Source organism: Equus asinus, chromosome 1 (assembly GCF_041296235.1).
Source record: "Equus asinus isolate D_3611 breed Donkey chromosome 1, EquAss-T2T_v2, whole genome shotgun sequence".
NCBI classification, from domain to species: Eukaryota; Metazoa; Chordata; class Mammalia; order Perissodactyla; family Equidae; genus Equus; species Equus asinus.
The window spans coordinates 173,934,617-173,960,447 of record NC_091790.1 but is presented as its reverse complement, the minus strand read 5'-3'; the positions used below and the strand labels follow the sequence as shown (position 1 = coordinate 173,960,447).

Sequence of the window (25,831 nt, the reverse complement as noted above, 5' to 3'; positions counted from 1 at the left end):
ACAATGTTAGACAGCAGATCTCCAGAATGTGTTCATTTGCATAACTGAAACTTTATACCTTTTACATGGCAGCTCCCCATTCCCTCATCTCCTGACAACCACCATTCTACTTTCTGCTTCTATGAGTTTGTCTTCTTTAGATACTGCATATAACGAATCATGCTATGAACAGCTTATTTCGCTTAGCATGATGTCCTCAAGTTTCATCCCTATTGTTGCATAAGACAAAATTTCTTTCTTTTTAAAGGCTGAATGTTATTCCTTTGTATATATAGACCACATTTTCTTTATCTCATCTGTCGATGGACATTTAGGTTGTTTCTACCTCTTGGCTGTTGCGAATAATGCTACAAGGAACAGGGGAGTACAAATATCTCTTCAAGATCCTGATTTCAATTCTTTTGGATAAATATGTAGAATTGAGATCGCTGGATCATATGGTCATGCTATTTTTAGTTTTTTGAAGAACCTTCATACTATTTTCCACAGCAGCTGGACCACTTTACGTTCCCACCAACTGAGCACAAGGCTTCCACACTTGTTTTCTTTCCTTTTTTTTTTTTATAATGGTCATCCTAACAATTGTGAGATGATATCTTACTGTGGCATTTTTGTATTTTTTTTTATTTCATTGGTTTTGACTTGCATTTCCCTGATAGCGATGTTGAACATCTTTTCATATACCTGTTGGGCATTTGTATGTCTTCTTTACAGAACTGTCTATTCAAGTCCTTTGCCCACTTTTAAATCAAGTTTTTTGTTTTTTTCCTATTGAATTGTATGAATTCCTTATATATTTTGGATATTAACCCCTTATCGGTTATACGGTTTGCAAATATTTTCTCCCATTCTGTAGGTTGCATTTTCCCTTGGTTCATTGTTTCTTTCCCAGAGTGGAAGCTTTTCAGTTTGGTATAGTGCCCCCTGCCTATTTTTGCTTTTGTTGCTTTTGCTTTTGGTGTTATGTCCAAGAAATCATTGCCAAGACCAATGTCATGAAGATTTTCTCCTATGTTTTCCTCTAGGAGTTTTGTAGTTTCAAGTCTTTAATCCCTCTGAATTGATTACTGTGTATGGTATAAGGGTCCGATCTCATTCCTTTGCATGTAGATGTCCAGTTTTCCCAACCCTACTTGTTGAAGAGACTGTCCTTTCCCCATTATGTATTCTTGGCATGTTTGTAGAAGATCAGTTGAGGGGCCTGCCCCGTGGCCAAGTGGTTAAGTTCGCGCTCCGCTGCAGCAGCCCAGGGTTTCACCGGTTCAGATCCTGGGCGTGGACATGGCACTGCTTGTCAGGCCATGTTGAGGTGGCGTCCCACATGCCACAACTAGAAGGACCTGCAACTAGGATATACAACTATGTACAGGGGCGATTTGGGGAGATAAAGTAGGAAAAAAAAAAAAAGATTGGTAACAGTTCTTAGCTCGGGTGCCAATCTTTAAAAAAAAAAAAAAAAAAAAAGAAGATCAGTTGACTGTATATGCATGGGTTGATTTCTGGCTATTTATTCAGTTCAATTGGTCTATATGTCTGTCTTTATGCCAGTACAATACTGTTTTAATTACTGCACCTTTGTAATATATTTTGATATTAGGAAGTACAATGCCTCTAGCTTTGTTTTTCTTTCTCAAGATTGTTTTGGCTATTCAGGGGCCTTTGTGGTTCCATATGGATTTTAGAATTGTCTTTTCTATTTCTGTAAAATATGCCATTGGTATTTTGATAGGGATTTCACTGAATCTGTAGATTACTTCAGGTAGTGTTGACACTTTAACAATATTAAATCTTCCAATTCATGAACATGGGATGTCTTTCCATTTATTTTTCTTCTTTGACTTTTTTCCTCAATGTTTTGTAGTTTGCAGTCACAGGTCTTTAATCTCCTTGGTTAAGTTTATTTTTTGGATAAATGAGATTGTTTTCTTAATTTCTTTTTTTGGATAGTTCATTGTTAGCCTTCAAGACTATTTATATGTCTTCTAGTTCCAGAGGACTGAGGTTTACAGTAGGATATGGGCTACAGATGGGGTGTGGGGAACAAGCAGAGGATCTGGGATTTCTCAGGAATCCCAGCCTCACACCTTTCTTTAGGCTGATCTTGCTCTTTATCACTCATACATGGAAACAATTTTCAAGTGACTTCTGTAAATTGGTCTGAACACACCTGATGAAATATTTCAATTCCAACTATCAAATTACATTATGCAAAGGGTACAGGTGCCCCAGCTGTGAAGTCTGGGAGCTTAAGTTCTCACATGATACAGCTTGGGAGGAAAACACTTCTAGGACTCTAACCACCCCTCTCTCCCTCCCTCCTTCCTCCTTCCTTCTGCTCAGCATTGACTGACAACCACCAATGCAAACACTGGACTAAACATTGGGAATACAAAGATGTATAAATTAATCTGATAGGAGGATAGAGAGAGACATTAAAGTATGAAGTTCTGAGTGCTGTCATAATGGTGTCAACACAGGGCGAATTTTTGAAAAAGCTTTCTGTACATGACAGGCCCAATCAAGTCAGGATTCAGATATGTCATAGGAGAGATGGAGAAAACATCCTGGAGAGATAAAATTGAAACAAATATCTCAAAGCTTGGTTCAGTCCTTTCTGTGGCAGAAAACTGGCTGTGAGATGTGTGGAACTCTTAATTTTAAAAAACCCGGTGTGTTTTTCAACTACCTGGTGAGACCCTTTCCAAACTAAAAGACTTCTAGGGATATTTTTGAAGGCAAATGTACATATGAGTCCTAAAAATCTACATGTATGAAAACATTTCTTACTGAGACCCAAGTGGAACTTGTTAGTCTTGCTGTGGATGCGGTAGGGCCCCTTGGATTTGAAGCTGTCAGTGGATGTAATCACAGTGGAGCAAGACAGAGAAATTGGGGCCTGGGGCAACTGTCATGACTCACATTCTCGGTTCTTATTTGGATCATGTTGGAAAAGCAGGTGGATTACCTGAATGACCCTTTTAAGACATGTCTTTGGCTGTGCTGACCAGTGATGGTTGCACAATCTCATTTGACACTTTGATTAAAGTACATGATTAAAACACCTACTTGCCTACAGCTTGGCTATTTTTAGACTCTCACATTTTCTGGAGTTCAGGACCCTGTGCAAATATGGGCAAAGATACTCAAAGGACTTGGGGAGAGAGAAAGGGGACCTTTGTAGTCCTTGGATATGAAATTGCAAAGCAGTGCCACGTCAATTGCCAATACCCCTGCTGGTGACAGCTGCAGGCCCATCAGAGCTGAACCAGGGACTGCTCAGCTAATTGAAGTGCCCTGTAGGTTCTCTTTGCCCTCAAGAACCTTTCTGATAAATAGCTCTTGACCAGCTCCTTATATGGCTACAGACAGCCCCAGGAGGTTGAGATGTATTTTGAACACAATCTGATCCTCATTTCTCAAGGGTCTCAGGCTTTCGCCTCTGCAGCTGAGGGAGACGGCAGTGGGCTCCAGAGGCTCTCATGCCCTGGCCCCATGACAGTCACTTCTCATCTGAAGATTCCCCTTATCTTGAAGAAAAGAGGTGCCTGTCACTTGTCACAGTGTGTTGGGCAGTGGCTAAGATAGTTTGAAAGAAGGCCTGTGGGAAAATCAGAACTGGCAAACTTGCATAGGAGAAAGTGGCTCTTGATTTGTTCACCTTTTGAGAGCCTTTAGGGCCCACTGAGAATAATTTCATAAGCCCCCTTGGGTATGGCATGCTGGCTGTCCAATTTTGTTTGTTTATTACTCAGAAGAACCACACAGAGGAGAGGGTTACTGGTGTTGCTTGGTATCAAGTGTCATGTGAGAACCCCAACCCAGGGACTGCACATGAGGACATTTCCCAGAGGACTGTGGCCCTCACTATAGTCCACAAGCATGAGCACATTGGATTTTTTCTTGTTCATTGACGGAATTCAATGCATAATATATGTTGAATGAATGAATGAAGCAAAGAAAGAAGATGGTGGCTCATTAGAACTTTGTGCTTAGATCCTGATGCAGACAGAGATAAAAATATGTTCATCGTGGATTTTACTGAAGTAACTAAAAAGATTACATCCTGTGAAATCCCTAAAACTGTCCATTAGTGATGCAACAACACAGATGTTTAGGAGCATGCTAGCCATAGAAGACAATAACTTGATGGCTGTAGAGGAGAGATACTCATTTTGATGTTAAGGTTGCGGAAGGAAAGATACTGTGGCTTTTTGTCAATGGTCTTGATGGATTCTGGCACCCTCATCTTCTGCCTCCCCTAATCGGTGTGGCCACTCATGTTCCAAACCATCGCTGGCTCCACAGAAGGCCACCAGTGCTCTGTCCCAAACAGTTGCCATTTTCTAACCTCCCTCCAGAAAACTCTAGAGAAAAATACTTTCCACCTTCCCCCGGGAGACTGTTCCTACTGGAGAGCACATCTTCCCTGAGGAGTATGAAATAGGAAGGGAAGAAAACTTCCAGCAAAAACAAGGAGCCAGGAGTGGACAACTCTCTCAGGCTCCACTCATGGCAGCCCATATTTAACGTGGAACTGTAACTGTGGAGTGAGAGCTATTCAGAAATGTATACCCAGGAGTGTAACGAGCTGTAATATATGAACTGATTTTGGAGTAACATGTAATATGCTTAACATAACATTGTAACCAGGGGAGCCATTTTTAAAGAATAAGACAACGAGGGAGAATAAATATCATTAATAAAGAATGAGTGACATGGGAGTTCCCAGTGAACAGGGGATTTTCTCACTCTGACATCAGATTCTAATCGCAGAGGAACCATCTTAGTTGTCACTAACCAGCTTTAAAAAAAAAATAACGTAAAATATAATTTGTTAGATATAAGACCCGAAGGCCTTGGGGTTGGTGAAAAACCCCACTTGGTGGAGACCCCAGGAGAGTGATAGTTACTGACTGCTCACCACAGCCAAAAAAAGAGCTCTTAACAGGCTCTCTCAGGTACCGTCACTAGGTTTTTCTTGGATGACTGGAGAGAAAACAGAACACTTGAATTATGACCACTGCCCCAATCCTTAATTTCTCCACTTTGTTCAGCTGTGTTGGTATACATGGACAGTTTAAGGGCCCCAGGACCCTCCTGGAGGTCCACGGCCAATATTCCTGGCCAGCACCAAGGGGACTCAGGAGAGCACACGGAGCACCTGATGGCCGGTGAGGGAGCATGGCATCATTTCACAGCTGCATGCAGCCTGGGTTCCTCTCCAAATTCTGTGTGGCAGACACTCACCTGGTCAGGATGGGTGAGATGCTCAGAGGACCACATGCCTCCTTCATAAGATCCTCTTTTTGATTTGGCATTGGTCTTGTCCAATGTTTTTCAAAATAAATGTTATGAGGTTACTAAATATTCTTTACACAAGGGGAGGGTGTCCTGTGATCTCATGAAGAGGAGAAGTGCTGGGTTAAGGAATTTCCTTATTACGGGACTTCTTAGGACTTCTGATGTTGTGAATTTCCAAGAGAATGGTAAAGGTTGCAATGTATCCCAAAAAAGCATTTCAATGGACAAACATTTCTCAAAATTCATTGTGAGAAACCCTGGTCTGTATGCATTACAGGGTTCCTCTTCCAGTTTCAAGTCCACACACAGCATTCCTCTCGTTTTTATGCTTATACCAGCTAATCTAGGAACATTAGTTCCCTATCTCCTGTTATAACCCACATGGCTGGAATATGAAGAAAAATGTAAGGTCCACGTTGTCTTTTGAGATCCGCTCAGACTCTGCATCTTCCTGGGGTATTTGAGGTGGAATGTCCCCAGGTGCACTTTTCCACAGGCCTGAAGCTCAGCCGATGAGTAATCTGCTTCCAGCTGGAGAGACTAGGTAGGCAGGAAGTGAGAGGCAGGAGAGTGAGGGTCCCGTGGCCAACTTCGTCGAGACCAGTGCCCAGGTGCTCAGAGGGTCAAACCCAGCTCCTTGACTCGGTAACTGCTCAGTGGGGATGACATTAGTACTCATGTCACAGAGTGGACTGGAGAACTAGAAGAGGTTATGCACGTTGAGCACCTGGCATGGTATGTGGCACACGATCAACATGAACCATGATCATTTGGGAAATGTGGGATAAGAAGAATTAATATGTCCCAAATAAAATGATAATTTGGCAAAGTTTTCACAAAAGCTCCTCATTAAGCTGCTGTTCCAAGAATGGAATAATTATTTCATTTTAATAATTTTTTTCCTGGACTTCCATGAAACGATGCTCACTGCTGGCTTATCATCATCCTCTTCTCTACCCTGTCTGTTCTACCTTCCTGCCAACATTTATTGAGCTTTTATATACTAGAATATAGAGTATCTAGTTCTAGATCATGAGAGTGTGAAGATGATCCCATAACGTGGAACTTGAATTCTTTGTGGTCCAGTGGGTGGGACAGACAAGTAAATGTAGAGATAAAACAGTGTGATAAATGCTGCAATTCAAGGTAGAGTTGGGAGAACAAGACGATATCCCCGCATACAGCAGGTCCTCAGTAAATTTCAATTGCGTAAAGGAATGAGTGACCAAGTGAATCTAATTTATACAGGATGTGAAGGAGGTTATCTTTGATTTGAGGGGCAAAATATCTTTGAGGCGTTAATTCACATTTTCTCCTTGCATTCTCCCTTTAGTCATTTCAAGCAGGAGTCCCGAGTTTGTAGTTCTTTGCCCCAGAAAACTACCAGGGAAGCAGCCTGACAGAGCCTGTGTTCGGAAGGGCCTGCTCCCACTGCAGAGATGACTTGGAAGGAGAGTGGAGAAGGTGAGAGGCCTACAGGGCTGGTCTGTGGGCCCACGAGCAGCACCCGGAGCTCAGAAAGGGCAGCAGGGAGACTGTCATAGGGAGCTTGGCAGGGGGTTGGGCCTCAGGTTCTGTGGCGCATGTATGCCATGGATGCAGAGAGCCCCCAGACTTCAGGGACACTGCTGGCCTGGATAATGGTGCTGTCAGAGGTGACCAGGACATGAGCCTTCAGAACGCAGGTTTGTGCTATGGGGGCTCAGAGCAGAAAGTAGGTGGTTCAAAAAAAAATTTTTTTTTTTAATTATATCCCTCGCATACCCTCTAAAATTGTAACCTACCACCCTCTCCCGGGAGAAACACACACCAACTTGAGGTTTGCTTGCCTTCTGATGATGGTCAGTTGAGGTTTTCAATTTCAAAGGTTTTCTTTCTAAGGTTGACCGCACACAAACTTCAAGGCTGAGGACCCCAGAGACTGTGAAATCGACTTGAGCCGGACATAGGAGGAGACACGCTGGAAAGAGGGGAGACCCAGCTTTCTTTCCGCCCTCTTTGCTGCTGCTGGAGAATTACAGATATTACTCTGAAGGAGATGCAGATATTACCTACAGTTGTCTGTCCCCTGAGCTCCTGCAGCTCTCCAGAGCATTCCTGAGAGAGGGCCAGTCCACCTCTGTTTGGACATTTCCTCGTCAGCCAGTTGCCCTCTGTTTGACCTCAGTCATCCTTGACCCTCAAAAGCCAGAACTGCAGGACTAGTTCCTTCAAGCCCCTGTCTAGCCCCTGCAGCCCCTCCTTTCAATTTCAATTCCTGGGACTCAAGCTGTCACTACTGCAGAGCAGAAGCCAAATATGTGATGTAAATGTTTTAAAGGCGCCCCTTCTCCCTCATTTTCAGCACTTACCTGGGGGTACCACTTACCTGTGTCTACTCAGCTCCCTGGTGACTCAGCACACAGACCTGTTTTAGCTTCATGAAGTGCATGGTCATGGGGCAAGAAGAACAATCTGAACAGTGGAAGGAATATAATTGTGTTTTAAATATTGTAACATGGCCCCTGAAGTTTCATATTGAAGAATGGTGGAATTTTGTTAAAACAATGATGGAAAGAGGGATCAAAAGTTTACTTAGGGGGCTGGCCCCATGGCATAGTGGTTAAATTTCCGTGTGCTCTGCTTTGGCAGCCTGGGTTCATGGGTTGAGATCTTGGGTGCAGACCTACACCACTCGTCAGCCATGCTGTGGTGGCAACCCACATCCAAAACAGAGGAAGACTGGCATGGATATTAGCTCAGGGCTAATCTTCCTCAAGCAAAAAAAAGAGGAAGATCGGCAGGGGATGTTAGCTCAGGGCGAATCTTACTCAGCACAAAAAAGAAAAGAAAAGAAAAGAGTTTACTTAGAAGTCATCCATGGATATGAGGTATCAGGGTTTACTGTATTTGGGGGCAGGTAGTTGAATAACTTTAATGTCTTTTTTTTTCCTTTTTCTGCTTTTTCTCCCCAAATCCCCCCAGTACATACTTGTACATCTTAGTTGTGGTCCTTCTAATTGTGGCATGTGGGACACCACCTCAATGTGGCCTGATGAGTGGTGCCATGTCCATGCCCAGGATCTGAACCAGCGAAACCCTGGGACACGGAAGTGAAGCACACGAACTTAACCACTTGGCCACGGGGTCAGCCCTTTGATGTTTTCATTAGATATTGCAGAGAGCATTAAAAATAAATTCTCTGAAGCTAGTAATGGATAACCAATTATTAGGAAATGCCCAAAGTGATCACTCCTGGATAAGAAGAAACCAAGACAGAAATTTCTAGAAAAGAATGAAAGGAAAACTTCATAGCAAAACCAATGGGACAAGAAAGCTACACTTAGAGAAAAGTTTATAGCCTTAAATACCATCCTTCTTAAAATAAAATAAAAATGAACCAAATACTCACCTAAGGAAATTAGAAAAATTAGAATTCTTTTAAACAAGAGAAACCAGGAAAAGCAAATAAAGATGAAAGCTGAAAATAACAAAATGTAAAGCAAAAAGTATGGTTAAATGTCTCAATAAATCCAAAACTTGTTTCTTTGAAATAATAGATAAATTTGTGAGGCCGATTATAGGGGAAAAAGAGAGAGACAGCAAAAATATACAAAATTAGGAATAAGAAAAGAGAAATAACCACAAACACAGAAGAGATTAAATATATAAATTATATACCCATGTAACTCTGTGGTAACACATTTGAATGCTTATAGAAAATGGTAATTTCGTAGAAAAACAGACAATCAAGTAAACATAAGAAGCGGCAGAAAATTTGCATAGACACTGATCACCACTGTAGATAGTAAAAAGGTGATCAAAGATCTAGCATTAACAAAGCACTAAAGTCAGATGTTTCATGCCTGAGTTTTATCTAATCCTCAAAGAGGAGATAATTTCAGTGTTTAAATTATTCTGGGCCATAAAACAATATGGAAAGCTTCTCAATTCTTCTTTTTACTTTTTTAAAAATTTGACATTTTGCTTCTTTTTTTTTGCAGGGGAAGATTCGCCCTGAGCTAACATCTGTTGCCAATCTTCCTTTTTTTTTTCTCCCCAAAGCCCCAGTGCATGGTTGTATATCCTAGTGTAAGTCTTTCTCATTCTTCTATGTAAGTTGCTGCCACAGCATGGCTACTGACAGACAGGTGGTGTGGTTTCACAACCAGGAAACGAACCCAGGCCATCAAAGTGATGAAAGTGCCAAACTTTAACCATCAAGCCATCAGGGCTGGCTCCCCAATTCCTTTTATAAAGGCAGAATGACTTTGATACTAAGTACTGATAAACAAAGTTAAAAAAATCCTACAGATCATTCCATTTGGTCATATTGTATTATTTCCTGTACACACTGCTAGATTCAATTTGCTAATATTTAATTTAGAATGTTTGCATATGTATTCCAACATACACATATAAATTGAAGCTAAGGGATACCTGTTGTGCTGCTGGTGGGATCTTCAGAGAGGAAAGCCCATCAGAATGGATTTTGATGCCCCTCATATAGAAATACAAGCAAAAGACAGGAAAGCAACTGGAGTTCCAGTTGCCATCTCAATTAAGAAGTCAGGAACCATGGACCTTCAGCCAGCGTAAGAAGCTTGTGAAAATGATCATCTTAGAAACTGCTCTCTTCTATTGGTTGCTCTGCCTCTGCCTCTCCACAGATTTGCATAAAACCCTTAAGTGCCTGAATGCTAGTCCTCAGAGGCAGCAAAATAAGGCAGGAGCACGGAAGACAGCACCTCCCCGGCATCCAGGCCCAAGGAGGTCAGAACTCCAAGAGGCATCACGGTTGCTCTCAAGAGTTGGTTGAAGAGAGAGGAAGCTGAAGAGAGAGGCAGAAGAAGGGGAGCACTGGGGTCACAGCCTCTGTCTGGAGAGACTCTGGGTTATAAAGTGAAAGGTTTACTAAGTTCACACAACTTGCATCCCTCAGGTTTAGAGAAGATATCTCCCTTCTCCTCATGTGATTAGCTCCTCCCTTCTCCTCTCCATTATCCCCTCTTGTGTCTCCATCTGTCACTATCTTTTCTCCACCTTCACCTCTCCCATTCACTCCTTTTACCCTTTGAAGTCTAACTTCTGCCTCAGTTCTCCATAAAACTGCTCTGAAGTCCTAATTAGCAAATTCCCAGGGTGCTTTTAAATCCTTTATTACATTTCTTTACTGCATTTCCTGCAACAAAGGTCTCTAACAACTCACACTGGACCATTTCCACTGCCCATTGCCTATGAGCTCTCGAGTCTCCCATTTAAGGCTTATCTAGAGTCCTAACTCAGACAGGTCAAAACCTCTTTGGACTTTGGTTTCCCCATTTATTAAATCAAATAATTGCATTAGATAATTACAACTTTTTCTCCCAGCTCAAAATTACAATTCTAAGCCTTCCCTGGCCCTTCTTTGCTGGAACCAACTTCTCTCCTCTGAACATGCATACAACTTTATTTGTACCCATCGTGTATTGCATCAAATCGTTCAAGAAATCACTTGAGCACCCACTCCAGGTCAAGAGTTGTGTTGGGGGAAGAAGAGGCAAAGAGGCAACAAGGCGGACACAGCCCCTCCCCCCAGGAGCAGCTCTACTGGTGCGGGTATAGGGGTCGAACCTCTTCCGAGATGCTTTCCGAAGAGCAGGAGCCATCTGCACATCCCTGTCAGGGCTTTGCACAAAAGAGGGAGAAGCAAGAGCTGCCCCAAAGCATGAAAAACCCTTGTGCGCCTAAACATGACCTGCCCCCCTGCCTTTGCTGTTGGATGAAGACCAGGAGCTGGCGGGAAGTCCACCAGGGAAGGAGCCATGGCATGGTGTTTTCTCCACACGCTGCCTAGTGTACCGCTCACTGGGGAAAGAGTCAGGATTCTAAAGAAAAGGGAAACAAACTATGTAAGGACAGCCCACTTTTTTTAAGCACTGGATTGAGATTTTAAATAGAGGTACTTTTCATTTCAGATAGAGGATTCAAGGTTATTTATTTTTCTTCTTTTGCCTAAGTAAAGCCAGATGCTCGGCAGGTGTGAATCATGTAGAAGGCTTTAAAGGTGGCGAGGACAAATGACTGTTTTGGTTCAGATCAGTAAAATACTCAAAGAATGCTCACACGCAAGCATCAAGAATGCAAACATGATAAAAACAACAAAAAAAGTACTCTTATGAGAAAACATTTTAAAAATGGCAATGTTGGAAAGTGGTCAGGTTCTGCACCAGAATGTTGGGTCTGTGGCTTCTTGTTAAAAGCTTTCTTCTCACAACAAATTTTCGGAAAGCAAAACCAAAATGATTCCTAGAACTCTAGTGTTGAGTTTGATTCAATGAGTAGACCTTCTGAACTGCAACAACCTGTTATGACACACATGTCTCATTTCATTCACGCTTCCTGTCATTTGTTTTGGAAGCTTTTTTTGCGCATTTGGGCTATGAGGACACGCAGTTTGGGGCTGAAAAAGATGGTACTTTCAAGCCAAAGCGATTCCATTCCCGAGTCACTAAACTGTAGGGCTCCTGAGGGCCTGCTGAGAGGAGTGCCAGCAGCACAGAAAACCATCGTGTGGGCTTCAGCAGACGTGGGTCGTCAGTAAACTAAATATAAACCTGTAGGTTTACTTGGGACACCAACACTTTCAGGGTTGGAAGACACAGGAAGACACACCTGGTTGCTGCAATACAGAAAAGTTTATTTTTGACTTTTTTTTCTTTTCTGAAGGCAAAATATAATAGAACTGAACATCAATGAATTTTGTACAACAAAAACAGCTTTTAATATGGAACAGACAGTCCATGAATGTTTTAAAATCTTGGAATGGCTTCCCTTTTTCAAAGTCATGCTTTCTTGCAGTCCATGAGGAGTTGGCACGAAGAGATGGTGGCAGCTCGCTGGGTGAGGTGAGGGGAAGGGCAGGTGGGCGTCCCTAGATCCGCGTCAGCTGGTGCCACAGACTGGACGGGAGGATGCTTTCCACTTTCTCCATGACAAAGTTTAAGGGGGCAAACAAAGTGCTGAGGAACTGCAAAGAAACCAGAAATGCAGGGAAGTCAGGAAAGATCTCGGTGAAGGCTGTAAAACAAACCTCTCCAACCCATGCCTGCATCTAAGTCTCTGCACTGTGGAACTCTCAAAAGGCTGCAAGTTCACATTTGTTTACAGGAAACATTGGTGCATGATCAAACCCGCATTCCAGCCCCCGCCCCAGTGCTGACAGGTAAGAGGGGGAGTGTCTGCCGACAGCCCTCTCCACTGCTCTGATAGCTGGCCCATGGTTCCGAGGCCTTCCGACTAACTAGTCTTCAGGATCCACTGGCTGCCCATGCAGATGACTAATGCCATCAAAAGGGATTGGTAGATGGTGGCAAGTGGGCAGAAGAGTTAAAAAAGTGGGGACAACTTAGACCACCTACTTGCCTAGCTGGGGACAGAACTCACTTTAAGTGGAAAAGACAATTTTAAAAAGTTTGTTATATGGTTGTGAATTGCTTTGGGATCCTATTGTCTCCCAAGAACCTGTGCAGCTCATGCTCATTTCTAAACTACCTGCTTGGTGTGGTGCATCATGGGAGCCTGGGGGAGGACAGCAAACTGGCCAGTCCCTGGAAGACACGTCCTTGTTGAAGAGGTGCTGATCTGAGGAGATCTGTGGGGTCTCTTTCATTTGGTTACTAAACTCCTTTCTGCTTTTCATGTAGCGAAGAATGCTCGTTAACTGTGCCTTTTAAGAAAACCAAGTACCTTGCCTGAGATACACCTAACATAATCTCAAATCTATCCTGATTATGTTTTTGTGAAGACTCAGCTTCATTCCACAAACCATCCAGCATCTGGCAGAAGAGGTGTCCTAACCAACCCCAGCACGAGAGGGGTATTTGGACAGTTTCCTTGCTCGCTGTCTGTTCACAACCAAGGTATCATCTTGCTAGGGTTCAATACCTGGTTCTCATACTGTGGAGTCCTTTGTCCTTTGTCCTTAGCACAGCACTGTCTACTCCACCAAGAATTTCCCACAGAAGCACAGTGTAGGACACAAGGACACATGCAGAGGGAAACATGGTTCTGTAGTCAAATTATTAGACAGTGCACTTAATGAAGTTAGAACGGGCGCCTCTACTGGTCCCATGTTCCACGGACTGTGGGTTTTCAAGAAGGGGTATGGTAGGCAAGTTTCACAAATTCACTTGACCTCAGAATCTTGTCTTATTTTTTTTTCTGCTTTATTTCCCAACCCCCCCCCGGTAAATAGTTGTATATCTTAGTTGCAGGTCCTTCTAGTTGTGGAATGTGGGACGCCGTCTCAACGTGGCCTGACGAGCGGTGCCATGTCTGCGCCCAGGATCCGAACCCTGGGCCATCGCAGTGGAGCGCGTGAACTTAACCACTCGGCCGCGGAGCCAGCCCCGCCTTCTTCTTCTTCTTTTTTTTTTTAAGAACCAGTAGAATACAAACTTGGAAGCCCTGTCACACATTAGAGCTGGACCATCAGGTGTGAGATTTGTATAAGGAAACTCAAGATAGTATAAGATTTGGAATCCTTTTCTATGTTGAGTCTTTTACATCAATTAAATATATTTACTCAGTAAGGCACTTAAGTGCTGGGTGAGATATAAAGGAGTCTAGGACAAAACTCCCACTGTCAGCAAGCTCAAATGCTGCGGGAGGCACTAAGACCTGAGCACAGCCAAGTAATAATACCAGAGAGACCACGATGAAACAGAAGAAAGAAGCACAAACAAAGCACCAGGAAGGTTCAGAAAAGGGAGAGAATGCATTGTGTTCAAAGGATCAGGAAACACCTAAAATGAGGCAACTGAAATAGACCCCAATGGATGGCTGCAATATCAAAGATAGAGATGGGGTAAGGATGATAAGGAAAGAAATATGAGCAGGTGGGCCCTCCAGGCTCAATAAACAGAACAGAAATGGGAAAGCAGCTGGAATGACCAGACGATAATAAATAGTTGAGCTGGCTGGAGAGATAGAGGCAGAGTTCAAAAGTGCTAGGAAGAATGCTAGGGAGGGCCTTAAAGGCTAGGCTGGGTTGCAGTTAAGAAATAGGAGCCATGTTAGTACTTGAGCAAAGGTGGATGGCTCTTTCCTCAAGTGGGTGTTAGATATATGGCAACTTCTGGTAACCTTCTGAAATTATCCTTTGGTGAGTGCACAGAACCACTTGAGATGCTCACCCTACAGAACGGACTGCCTATCCTTTTCAGTTTAGAGTTGAATGCAGTTGGAAGGCATCATGGGAGATACTGGGCCCAGGAATGAGTAAGTACTTCCCAAACTGCCTCTGAAAGAGTTTGTAAAATCCTGGTTATGAGAAGATAATGTGGAACAAATCTACTGATTGCATTAACCCAACATGATAACATTATAAAATTAAAAATATATATAACACACACACACACACACACATATATCTTTTTACTCATTTATATGTAATCAGAGACCACCAAGGCTCCATAAAACACAGCATTTGCCTCTAACACTCAGTTCCATAAAGAGAAGCGAGGTGTTGAAGTGGTCTGGATAAACCAGATTCTGACAAGGGCTGGAAGATGGGGCTCAAGGAACAAGGTGATATTGTTGGTGAAGTTATCATATCCTAAAGACTTGACCAAAAACAGATTTAGAACTGCCAAAGTTGTGACTCATGGGGGAAGGAACCAGTGAAGTATTAGCATGAACCAGTGCAGTTAGATGAAAGGCATCACTCAAAGTCTGCACTCTGGGCGACTTCATGCACTAAAACGAGGGGATATCAGGGAGTCTCAGCTTGGCAGCAGAATGAATGGAGATGTTGTTGCAAAGTTGGTTCAAATAAATACCTGTTTGTTTGCTTTGTTTTGGGCACTGACCTCATTTTGATAAAAAGTGGAAAAGTGAGGCTTCTGGAAATCAAGGTGAGCCTCACCCTGTTTGATGCCTGTAATTGCCTCTCTTCCCACACTGCACAGCAGGATACAGTGGGCCCTGCCTTCCTCGACTATACCTGCCCTTCTCAACAAGGTTCCACAAGAGAGTTAAGTCCCAATGCCTCCAATATACGTGATGATTTACTGCTCTCCCTCACATCTAGAATGTGTTATCCTTGGGAGAAGTGAGAAAAGAATCCCTTGAACCTTTTCACCTCAGTTGAGGTGTGCATCCCTGATTACTAAGCTACCTTCCTCCTTAGCACCCCTTCCCACATCCCCCTCCCCACCCCTCAGCCACAGGGAAGAGGCAGACAATGTGACGAGTCATCTGATGCTGCTAAGCTCTTTCACTTAGAAACCAGATAAAGGTCAGTGGCTTTCCTCAGGAGGTATTAAAAAAAAGAAAGTTTGGTGGAACCTGCCTTGCTTGGGATGCTGATTTACATTTCTTCACGTTTGAAAATCAGTCAATACTCTGGCCAGAGACTCAACCAATGCATATAGAGAAACAGCAGTTTCACTCATAGACTTGGGAAATTTATTGCCTGAAAAGTTAAGTCTGAATGAGCAACACCAGGCAACCCTGGAACAGCTCATCTATCTCAATGTCTAAAACTTCTGTCCAGAGGGCAGAGATACACGGTCCAAAATGCACCATAATTCAATCAGTGTCTTGTGGTGAGAAAAAGCAACTGAACTAATAAAAAAGAGAGAGTGACACTTCAATCGCCTGATCCTCCTTTTCCCCAAACACCATTATTTAGAAGAAGGTCATGGCTCCCAACGTGCTTCGTTAACATTCAAAACGCCTCTGCTTATCTGAATAAGTTCCAGGTGCCCTATTGCAATGAGACAATTGACATTTCACTGTAATCAATATCAGACTTCAAAGAGGTCAGGGCCTATAAGTGAAGATGAGAGTCAGAAGTCAGGGGGCTCCGTCTCAGGGAAGGAGAGAGACCAGAGGAGGAAAGACAGGGCCCTTCAAAGTAGAAGGGGTCAGAATGCTGACCTTCCCACATTCTGTGAGGGGCTGGGTTTGGAATGATAACTTCTTTATATGAGCAACCTTATCTTGGTAACCAAACATTCTAGGAAGAGTTAGTCCTAAGTCATTGAGGTAGATTAGATTAGGGAGGAAAGCCAGTTGAAGCCTCTCATTTTACTATTTTCCAGTGGTTCACACTCCACTGTGGCCTGCCTTGCTGGCTGCATATCAACATGTAAACACGCTGGAGAGTTCCCAAGCTGCTTGTGGCCTGGAGGGTGGCAGTGCAATCTCTCCGCATCTACTAAAAGTCATTATCCCAGGGCCGTTATCTCAGACGAGGGCTGAGAAAATCATTTTCACAAGCTGCAAATGGTTGCAGGCAGCCTATAGAGTGGCTGTGGTAACCTGTAGGGGCTTCATGAGGGGCCTAATGAAGTGGCAAGGGTGAAAATGTGGAGAAGACTCTGGGGGCGGGGTGGGGGGGAGCAGGCGAGAGATGGGGCTTGTCTCCTTCAGGCCATCCATCTTCCTTCCCCATGAAGTCCCTCCAGACATTTTGGAAACTGCTGAATCTTAATGAAGAGCAAGATGAATGTGATCCTCCAGACAGAGGTTTAAAAGCAAATTTATCTAAACTACATTTGAAAAATATGAGTAACCAAGCAAAACAGCACACCTTGGTAGGGAATAAAATACGAAGACTGTAAAGGCAAGTTTATATTTTATTCAATCACTTGATCCTAGATGCAAAACCAAAGCTTTGGAAACATTAAATGAGGAGAGTGGCCGTTTGTCTAACATAGGTAATGAACACACTCTCCGATGTTCTGGAGGCTGTGCAGCCGTTCGTGGAGAACACCCAGTCATATGCTATGTAATGTCCTCCATTCTTCCCAATCTGCTCCCTGGTTAAGGCAGTTTTAGGCAATTAGTCATTTCATTCAGTATAGTGGTTCTCAGCCCTGGCTGCACCCCCACATCACCTGGGGACCGTCTGAAAACTCAGATACCCACGCTGTGCCCCAGATCAATTAAGTGAGAGTCCCCGTGGGGAGGGAGGACAGACATCAGTAATTTTTAAGCTCCCTAGATGATTCCGAGGTGCAGCCAGGGCAAAACCACTGATTCCTAGAAAGCTTTCACCTCACCAGCTCTGACAGCACACCATCTACCTGCAAAAGGCTGCTCAAAGTTTTGGCTTTCTTGAGATTGGTGTTCCTGAAAGGAAACGTGGTCCTCAACCCCCATCCTCAGAATCTGCTGGGGTCCTTACTAAAAACAGATTCCAGGTGCTAGCACTCAAGAGTCTGGTGGCGGGGCCAGGTGAATTTTATGCACACTAGAGGCTGAGAAGCTCTGTTCTGATGCAAAACTCCCACCAAGTGCTATTTGTTCATATAATGAAGAATACTAGGCCAATGACAATGACTTCTACAGATATGCTTTAAAAAAAAGTTTAAGAGAGGAACATAAAAGGAGGAACAGTAATTGTCTAATGTTGTAAATGTATTCTTATTTTAAATTTTCCTAAGTTACACTCTAATCTACTCAGACTTTTGGCAACTACTTTTACTTAGAAGTTGACTTGAGAATAGAAGAAAATAATAAAAAGCATGGGTCCATTAACTAGGGAGCATCCAGGGAGGCAACTTGGGTGATACTGGGTTTAGAAATCATATCATGTACAGAAGACTTAAGGAAATTTAAGATATTCTGCCTAGGGAACATAGAAGGTAGAAAGTTAGAGGTGAGAGGTGGCCAAGAACATATTAGCTGTCTTAAGAATTTGCAAGAGGAAGTAGACTTGTTCACTATAGTTTCAGAGGGTAGAACAGGAACAATAAGTGAAAATTACAGGGAGGTAGATTTTATCAGTATAAAGAAGAGATCTGAGTGATCCAAAAATGAAATGGGCTTCCCTGTTGAATAGGTGAGCTCCCCATTGTGAAAGTATTGAAGATGAGTCCAGATGACCTCCATCATGTTACTGTTGAAGGCAATCTGTTTAAGGTACCTTTCAATTCTGAGTCCATAATTATAAAAGAAGAGAAGAAATGCTAAGCTGTATCTGATTTTTACATTGATTCTTTCTGCAGAAACCACTACCATTTATTTATTTATTTAATAATCATTTATTGAAAATCTACTATGTGCAAGTTACTGTGCAAAGCTTTGGGGATACAGAGATAAGGAAGACATAGCTCTGCTCTCAAGGAGCTCACATTCTAAAAGGGAGACAGACAAGTTTTCAACAATTATAGTACAATACAATAAATGTGATAATATAAGTATTCATGGAATACTGTGGGATCATGGAGGAGAGACATCTAACTCAGCTTAGGAGAAACTTAGAAAGAAAGCTGAGTATAAAAGAACAAAGAGGCATTAGTAGAGTGGACAAGTCAGGGTGGTGATGGGAAAGGGCATTCCATGCAGCGCAAACAGCACGTGCAAAGGCACTGAGCTACACAAGAGCCTGGTGCATCTGGGAATGGTGAGTAATTCACTATGGCCCAAGAGTAGTGTCTGTGCAAAAGTTGGGAGGGATGAGACTGAAGAGGCAAGCAAGGCCAGATCATAAAGGACCTTGCATGCTATGCTAAAGAGCTGGGACTTTATCCTGAAGATGGTGGGAAACCACTGGAGAAATCCAAGCAGGGAAGTGACATGCTTAGACTTGCAATTTAGAAAGATCATTCTTGTGTCAGTAGGAGAAAAAGACTGGCAGAGGAGAAGACTGGAAGCAAAGAGACCAGTGAAGACTCTTACAGGCGTCCAGGCAAGAAATAATGAAGATCTAAACTAAGAGAGGCCACGGGGAGAGAACGAGGGGAAGAAGAGGTGAATTATATTTACTGAATGTAGTGGCTTAAGAGGTTAGGCCCGACAGGGTGTGGAAGCCGAGACAGACGGGATGTGGGGAGGGAGAGAGGGAGCTTGGGAGGGCTGCTGAGTTTCTGGTTGAGCAACTGAGTGGATGGCAGTGCCACTGGCGGAGGTCAGGAATACAGGAGGAAGAGCGGTTTTGGTGGTGGGGGAAGAAGGGTGATGAGTTCAGTTTTGGAAATGTTGAGATTGAGGTGCCGGTGGGATTTCCAGTTCATCTTCAACACGCATGAAAATACTCTTGCAATTCCAGTCCCTGAACTCTGCCGAGCAGAAAATGTCAATCATCTGGAAAGGGATTAAATCAACCCAGCCAAGTTAGAAATCATGCTTTCTGACTCCATTCGCCTTGAAATCAGAATGGAGTTCCAGGGAAATAATTGATACACTTTTCCTTATTCCTTCTGTTTGAAACTCATCTGTGGCAAAATCAGTAAATTTATCCTCACTGCAAGTGCAGTTTGAAATGGTCAGTTTTCAACAAGGAAACAATGGTTCTTGGCTGTCAGTACAAATGGCTTTTCTTACTAAAGCTCTTCTCCACACCCCTTCTTAAAGACTCTTACTGGCTTTCCATATTTCTAAATGTTATGTCTGTACACTTCTTAATACTACAAGCCCTTCACACTCTCTCACTTCATTCTCCAAACAAGCCAAACGTTTGCAGCCATTAAAATTTTTTTATTTAAATTTTTGAACATGTAAATCTCATCCTTCTTGAAGGAAAGACCCACAATTCTAAAGATTAGAAATAACGTCATTCAATTTATACAAAACTGAACAATTTCCCACACGTTTTTCATTTGCTAGGATTCTCTTAATTATTTATTTAATCCTTTTAGATCTCATGCTTTTTTTGGAAAAAGAATTTTTTTTGTGCGAAATGAGGCAAGGCATGCATTAACAAACAACCTACACTCTCTCATTTGACCTTCAACCTTTCGATCCCACTGATGATAATGAAAATTAAACAGTGAGCAAATGATCAATAGAGGCACGTCCATTTCTACACGACACTCCCTCAGCTCTCTCCTGTTGCCCCCCTCTTGGCTTTCCCTGCCCCTCCCAGAGGCCTTCCTCTAGGCAAATACTCACAGCTTTTGCGAAGACCCCCATAAGTTCTGGGAACTGATGTGTCAGGAGGGCCAGCATGGCTGTGAAGGAACACAGTCCAGCAGTAAAGAGAATAAAGAAGGGAAGCTCTTTCTTTGGGTAAACTGAGACTTCATGGAAAGCTGTGGAGAAGATCAAAAGGGAATTATTAGGGCTGGAATAAAACGCATTCTCAGGGAAGTTTCTACACATGGGACTGACTCTTCAGAGCTTTGGCTGAAGCCTGTTGGAAATGAAAAGTGCAGGCACTTGAACAAACCAGAGCCAACACTTGAGCCAGCCTCTGGCTGCCTATCTGCTTCTCCCGAGTCCATACTCAACCTTCGGCACTCTACCTAGGGGCATGATAGGGCTAACATGGGAATGTCACACATTCATGGGCAGGGACAGTAACACCAGCTATGCCTAATAAACAGTATTCCTTTATCAAAAGCAGACAGAAAAACAAACCTTTATTCCAATTATAAAACACATGTTCATTGTATAAAACCCAGAAAATCCAAAATCAAGTATACTGGAAAAAAAATCCTCTCTCTAGATTTTCACCTTCCTCTAATTTTTTAATCATTATATGGGTGATAATAGTTTATCTTGTATTTTTTTCCTGGAACACTCTAAGTATGTCAATGGAGGGTGCCGCCTTGACAGAGACATTCAGCTAGGCCACTCAATCTTCAAGGGTTGGGGAGCAAGGCTGTGAGGGTCATCTGGCAAAATTGTAGGAGATTCTTGATGACAAATATACTTCCAATAACCACCAAAAAAATGAATAACTGGTGCTCTTTAGAGCACCTTTCATAACTTTTAAATTTCAAACATTGAGTTTGGGGAAACCACAAAGCTGTGGCAGAAAAGCCGAGGGAATGGACTCCCCGGCTTTCTGCTCGAGGTGTGGCTGTCTGTGACCTGGGCCAGTGGGCGTGCTGATCAGGGGAGAAAGGGGCTGGCCTGTGCAGAAGAAAACACCAACTGCGGGGGCCCAGGTGGCGGGGAGCCATGACACTGCATGTGAGCGATACTCCACTCAACCAAGTGCTCCAAGAAGGACCAAGTGCTCCATTTTCCTCAGGAAATCCAAGATCTAAAGGCCCTTCCTCAGCCATGCAGCTTGCATGACTTAGAGCCCTGAACACTAATCCACTTTGCTGAAACTGAGGGAGGAGAGGAGCAGGGAGGGACAAAGCACAAATAAGCAGGTGCACCTGAATCCAGGAAAGTCTCCCCACTAGGGTTCAAAGGCAGGATGCGAGTGCGCAGGGCCGACTGTGGCAACGACGACACTTTCAATGTGCAAAACGTGGGTAGCATTTAAAGCAACCGACCCTCTCTATATCCTCACCATCCTCACCATCCACCTCCAACCCCCAAAGGATTGCGAGGGGAGACCAGACTCGGACAACTGCATCCAATTAAATAAGTGTGACCTATAATTTTCTATTTCAGGCTTATAAAGATTATTCCCATAAAATTTCTTTTAAGAACTGTAATCTTGTCCTAATAGTGAATCTATCTCCATGGAAACTTAATTGGACTCAATTAAAACATTTTAAAAGTGTACTTTTCAGAAAACGGCCTTTCTTACCAGAAAATGGAAACTTTAACAAGGATCTCCCTGAAGGGGGAGTCAAAAGGTAAAGTATGGGCCCGTAACAGGGATTTCTGGAATCAAACCTAACGTAGTGTGAGGCACCAGACCCTTTTCCACAACAAACCTCAGACAACGAGGAAGAACGCATCACTGGGATCTCCCAGTTCGCTAAGCCACAAATCTAACGTTGGGCCTGGAGGCAAGGAGACAAGTGCGCTCCCTCCTGCTCCTTCAGTCTGAGACAGCCACTTGTTTTGCACCCAGACCCCACCACGTTGGAGATTTATGACTGGCTCCATAAGGTTGGCATTGGACAATTTACTATGTACCCAGGGCTCCAAAGTTACACTATTCCTCTGGAAAAGCATTTAAATATGTTATAGCTATGAGCTATGATATAACTGGGGCTGGTAAAGAGGAGTGGGTGGCAGGAGAGAGGATGGGGAAGAGAGAATAGCCAAATTCAGAGCTTATTATCTGAGGGAGAAAAATATGTCCTAAGTCAGGGCCACATGAAGAGGCTGGACACGATCCCTGTACACAGTATGACTTGATAATAACTAGTTAGCAGGAATTGTCAAAACAATGTTGTATTACAGTAAACCAAATCATACTTTCCACATGTGGTGTAGGCCAGCAGACTGCTAGCTCATAAAGTAGTCGAGGGCAGGGTTCCCCTCTTTGTGCTGGATACAGCGCTGAGGTTGCACGTGTGCTCTGCACATGTTACATCAACGCACTACGTGCAATCCACGAGATGCTCACGGGAAATCCCTCTGGCCAAGAGCATTGCATCACCACAGAGAGCACCCGCCCTTCCCCACGACTCCGCCTCTGGCAATGATGCCATCGTCCTGGTGCTGCCCTCCCATCCGTGACTCATCTGCAGCTCCCTCTGAAGTCAGTGCTTCCTCTTCAAACTCCAGTCTGTGCAGACTGCATCTGACCAGCTAGGGAGCTCAGGAAGAACTGTGCACAGTGGACCAGCCCAGCGAACATCAGCCCCAAACTAGGGGTCTCTGTGCTCAGTCCAACCAGTATATGATGTCTCTTCATTTAAACTGCAGTCCTCTGGGGTCTTTCCCTTCGACGAATTGGGAAAGACTTGCAGGGGCAGGAAGCCAAACCCACTCACATAACTCACTTTAATGCATATGCTATCAAATGAGGACAGGGTTTGGGAGGAGAGCAATAAAAGGCAAGGGACATTATAAACATTTCTCATCCCCACCTCTTCCCATCCCCACCCTCACTGGCTGAAGAGGGGAATGCAAAGGTGAGACTTACAGGGCAGCAGCTCTCGGTCTGCTGTTTCTGTACAGATTGGGTAAGGATAAAACAGATGCCCCTTTTCCAAGGGATAGGGGATCATCCGAAAAGCTGAAAAGGAAAGACATTACATTAGAGGTTCAATATTTGTCTCATATCTTCTCAACTTCAAAAAGGGACTTTTGTGCATTTTTATAACGGTGAACACTTCTACAAATAACTCCCAGAAAGGATGCAAGACTTACCCAAACTCTGAGTCATGTGCCAGATAAACTGTCAGAGATGCATTATGATGCATGACTCACACGTTAATCTCACACTATATATTCTGGGCAAACCTCACAAAACTGGGCGGGGGTGCAGAGGAGTAGGGAAGCCATCAATTCCAATGCCCAGGGTTTCCTCATCTACAAAATATTATTAAAATGTCATAAGCACTAATTCACTATAGCTCAACTGATGGTAATAATGCAAACCTGGATTGAAATGCTTCCCCAAGAAGCAAATGTGGATTGACTTGTTGGAGCCTGTTACAGATGTACAAATATGAAAGGCATTCTACCACGTCGATTTAAAAAATACGTCTAGGTGGATCAGAATTCCAACCAAGATGGATAAAAACAAAAATCTAAAAATGTATGACTTGGGAGGTATTTCTAAACTTTATGAAACTTTTAAATCTTCACTATCACGTGGGGAAAAAATGGATCTGGAGAGATTGATTATCTGTATTTTGATGATGTCAGGCCACCTAAATTCTGCTCTTGTGGCATCAGATGATATTAGGTCTCACCCTGAATTATGGCTTTCCAATCAATCCATCCCTGCTCATGATCACATATGTTACTCTCCCTGTTACCATGTCATCAGCATGTTAGTCTCACGGTTCCTATGAACAGTGCTCACGGAGGTAATTTTTCTTAAACAGATGTCCTTTAACTACAGTACGCTGTAGATATGAAATACAAAAACTATACCCTACACTGGGGGTGTAAGATAAAAATCCTTGCCTTCATGTGTGTCAAAGAGGGGTGGTGGCAACACAGCAAACTTTTCAGTCTTAAATGTTATATTTCAAGGAACTGTAGTTACATCTCAGCTGTGTAATTACCTAAGCCTTCTCAAAATGCTGTCAATGTACATATTTATCTTTTGCATACTTATTTCAAACAGGAATCAGAAACAAAGAATGTTCTCCCTCACAAGAAATGACAGGGTTCCATTGTAACCAGCATCAGTGCACATATGGTATTTATTCTGGTGTCTGAATATTATTTAAAAGTAAAAACATTATGTATGTGATTCCAGCATTTGGAATGCAGTCAATCTACACCACAGTGGTATCACTCTGAGGTTACAGCACATTGCCACGGAGAATATAAATCACTATAAACGTGGGATTAGAGCAGAGCCAGTTTGCTGGCAGTTTGCTGAGGTAAAAATGTTATCAATTTTCCTCTTGCAACAGAAACCTCTTAAACAGAGATTAAAACATTAAAAACACCCGAGACTTTAACTCTTCTTAAAATAAAAGGCTCACCCTAGTTCAATCAGACCTTTTCTTTCACGCAAACAAAGATGACTTTTGCCCGCTAAAACGAGCAAGAGATGAGCTCCCTGCACAGGTTGTTAACACACAAAGATCACTCGAAGGAACCATCATCTCTCTCCATAGAACTAGGCTTGCAAGAGAAGAAAAAAGTCTACAAAACCTAAAAACCCTTTTAGTGCATTTATAGGATACACTGAAATCTCTTCTGGGAAGCAGTGCATTTAAATTTAAACTGCAATACGGCAGGATTTTAATACCATTTCCCATAAATGATGGCTGCTATGAAAGCATTCCAAAAATGTGGAAAAACCTACATGGAAGTTTCTTTTTTTTTTTTAGATCCAGATTCTCCACGTGCAACAGGGCTGCTGCAATTAAGAATCTGTTCGGGTTCATATGATATAAATAAACTCTTAGTTTTCAAAGTGGCTATAAATTTGAATGCTAAATTTTATTCAAAATTGAAGTCAGTTTGCACTTCAGGGAGCAATATTTTAAATGAAATAAAGGAATGCAAGATCTTGAGAGTGTTCAACCATAGAAATCAAATGGTTGGTTGGTATCTTTTCAGTCAGATGCCAAATTTTTTTCACTCTAGTATTTGGCATGCATCCAGAATCTTGTGCATCAGGTTAGTCTTTTTTCTTCTTCTAATCAGTTCTGGTCTTTTTGGAGAGGGTGGAGACATTGATTATATACAACTTAAAAAAGAATACACACATATACAGGCTGCATGGTCCTCCCTCCACCCAACACCCATGACTGTAAAGATGCTTATGGTGTTCTTAAAATCTCTTTCTCATTTCAGTTGTCATATACGTCGGGTTCATAAAATCATACTAAGAATTTTGGCTTCAATAAACAAAAGCAAATGCAATTTCTGTTTGCAATTTTATCCTTTACCCACCCTGTTGTGCATGGTCCAGCAAAGTGTGAGATAAGCAGAGGAGGTCTGGAGAAAACGGGAAGAGGCACTGCATAAGCCTTGCCAGCTTCACCTCCCACCTCCTGGTCCCTTTCACTGCAAAGGCAACTGTTCCACGAGAACCTTGTGCCTTCAGCTGAATGTCCAGAAATTTTGCAAGTGCAAGTAGTAACACACTGATTTGGCAGCAAATAAGGATGGAAACAAGGTCATCTGATCTATTTTACGAATTTGATCTATTTCATGAGTGACTACAAACCTCCTAAAAATCCTCATCAGAAAAAACACACATTTCGGAAGACATGTATTTGGTTCA

The 25,831-nt window shown here is 42.9% G+C and overlaps 1 protein-coding gene across 18 annotated transcripts in view; it reads right to left on the bottom strand.

The window, feature by feature from the left end:
* Positions 1–11,938: 11,938 nt before the first annotated feature.
* ST7 (suppression of tumorigenicity 7) overlaps positions 11,939–25,831 on the bottom strand; it is a 250,563-nt gene continuing 236,670 nt past the window's right edge. For 11 of the 18 annotated variants that reach the window (XM_044762524.2, XM_044762587.2, XM_070512340.1 and 8 more), the window contains 3 exons: positions 23,057–23,149; positions 20,164–20,303; positions 11,939–12,289 (listed from right to left, as the gene is read on the bottom strand). In XM_044762524.2, coding sequence (XP_044618459.1) covers positions 12,194–12,289; positions 20,164–20,303; positions 23,057–23,149 — 329 coding nt within the window. In that variant the 3' untranslated portion in view covers positions 11,939–12,193. Of the gene's footprint in view, positions 12,290–18,290; positions 19,357–20,163; positions 20,304–23,056; positions 23,150–25,831 lie in introns of those variants that run through there. The other 7 variants (XM_070512249.1, XM_070512258.1, XM_070512329.1 and 4 more) reach the window with 1 other exon arrangement.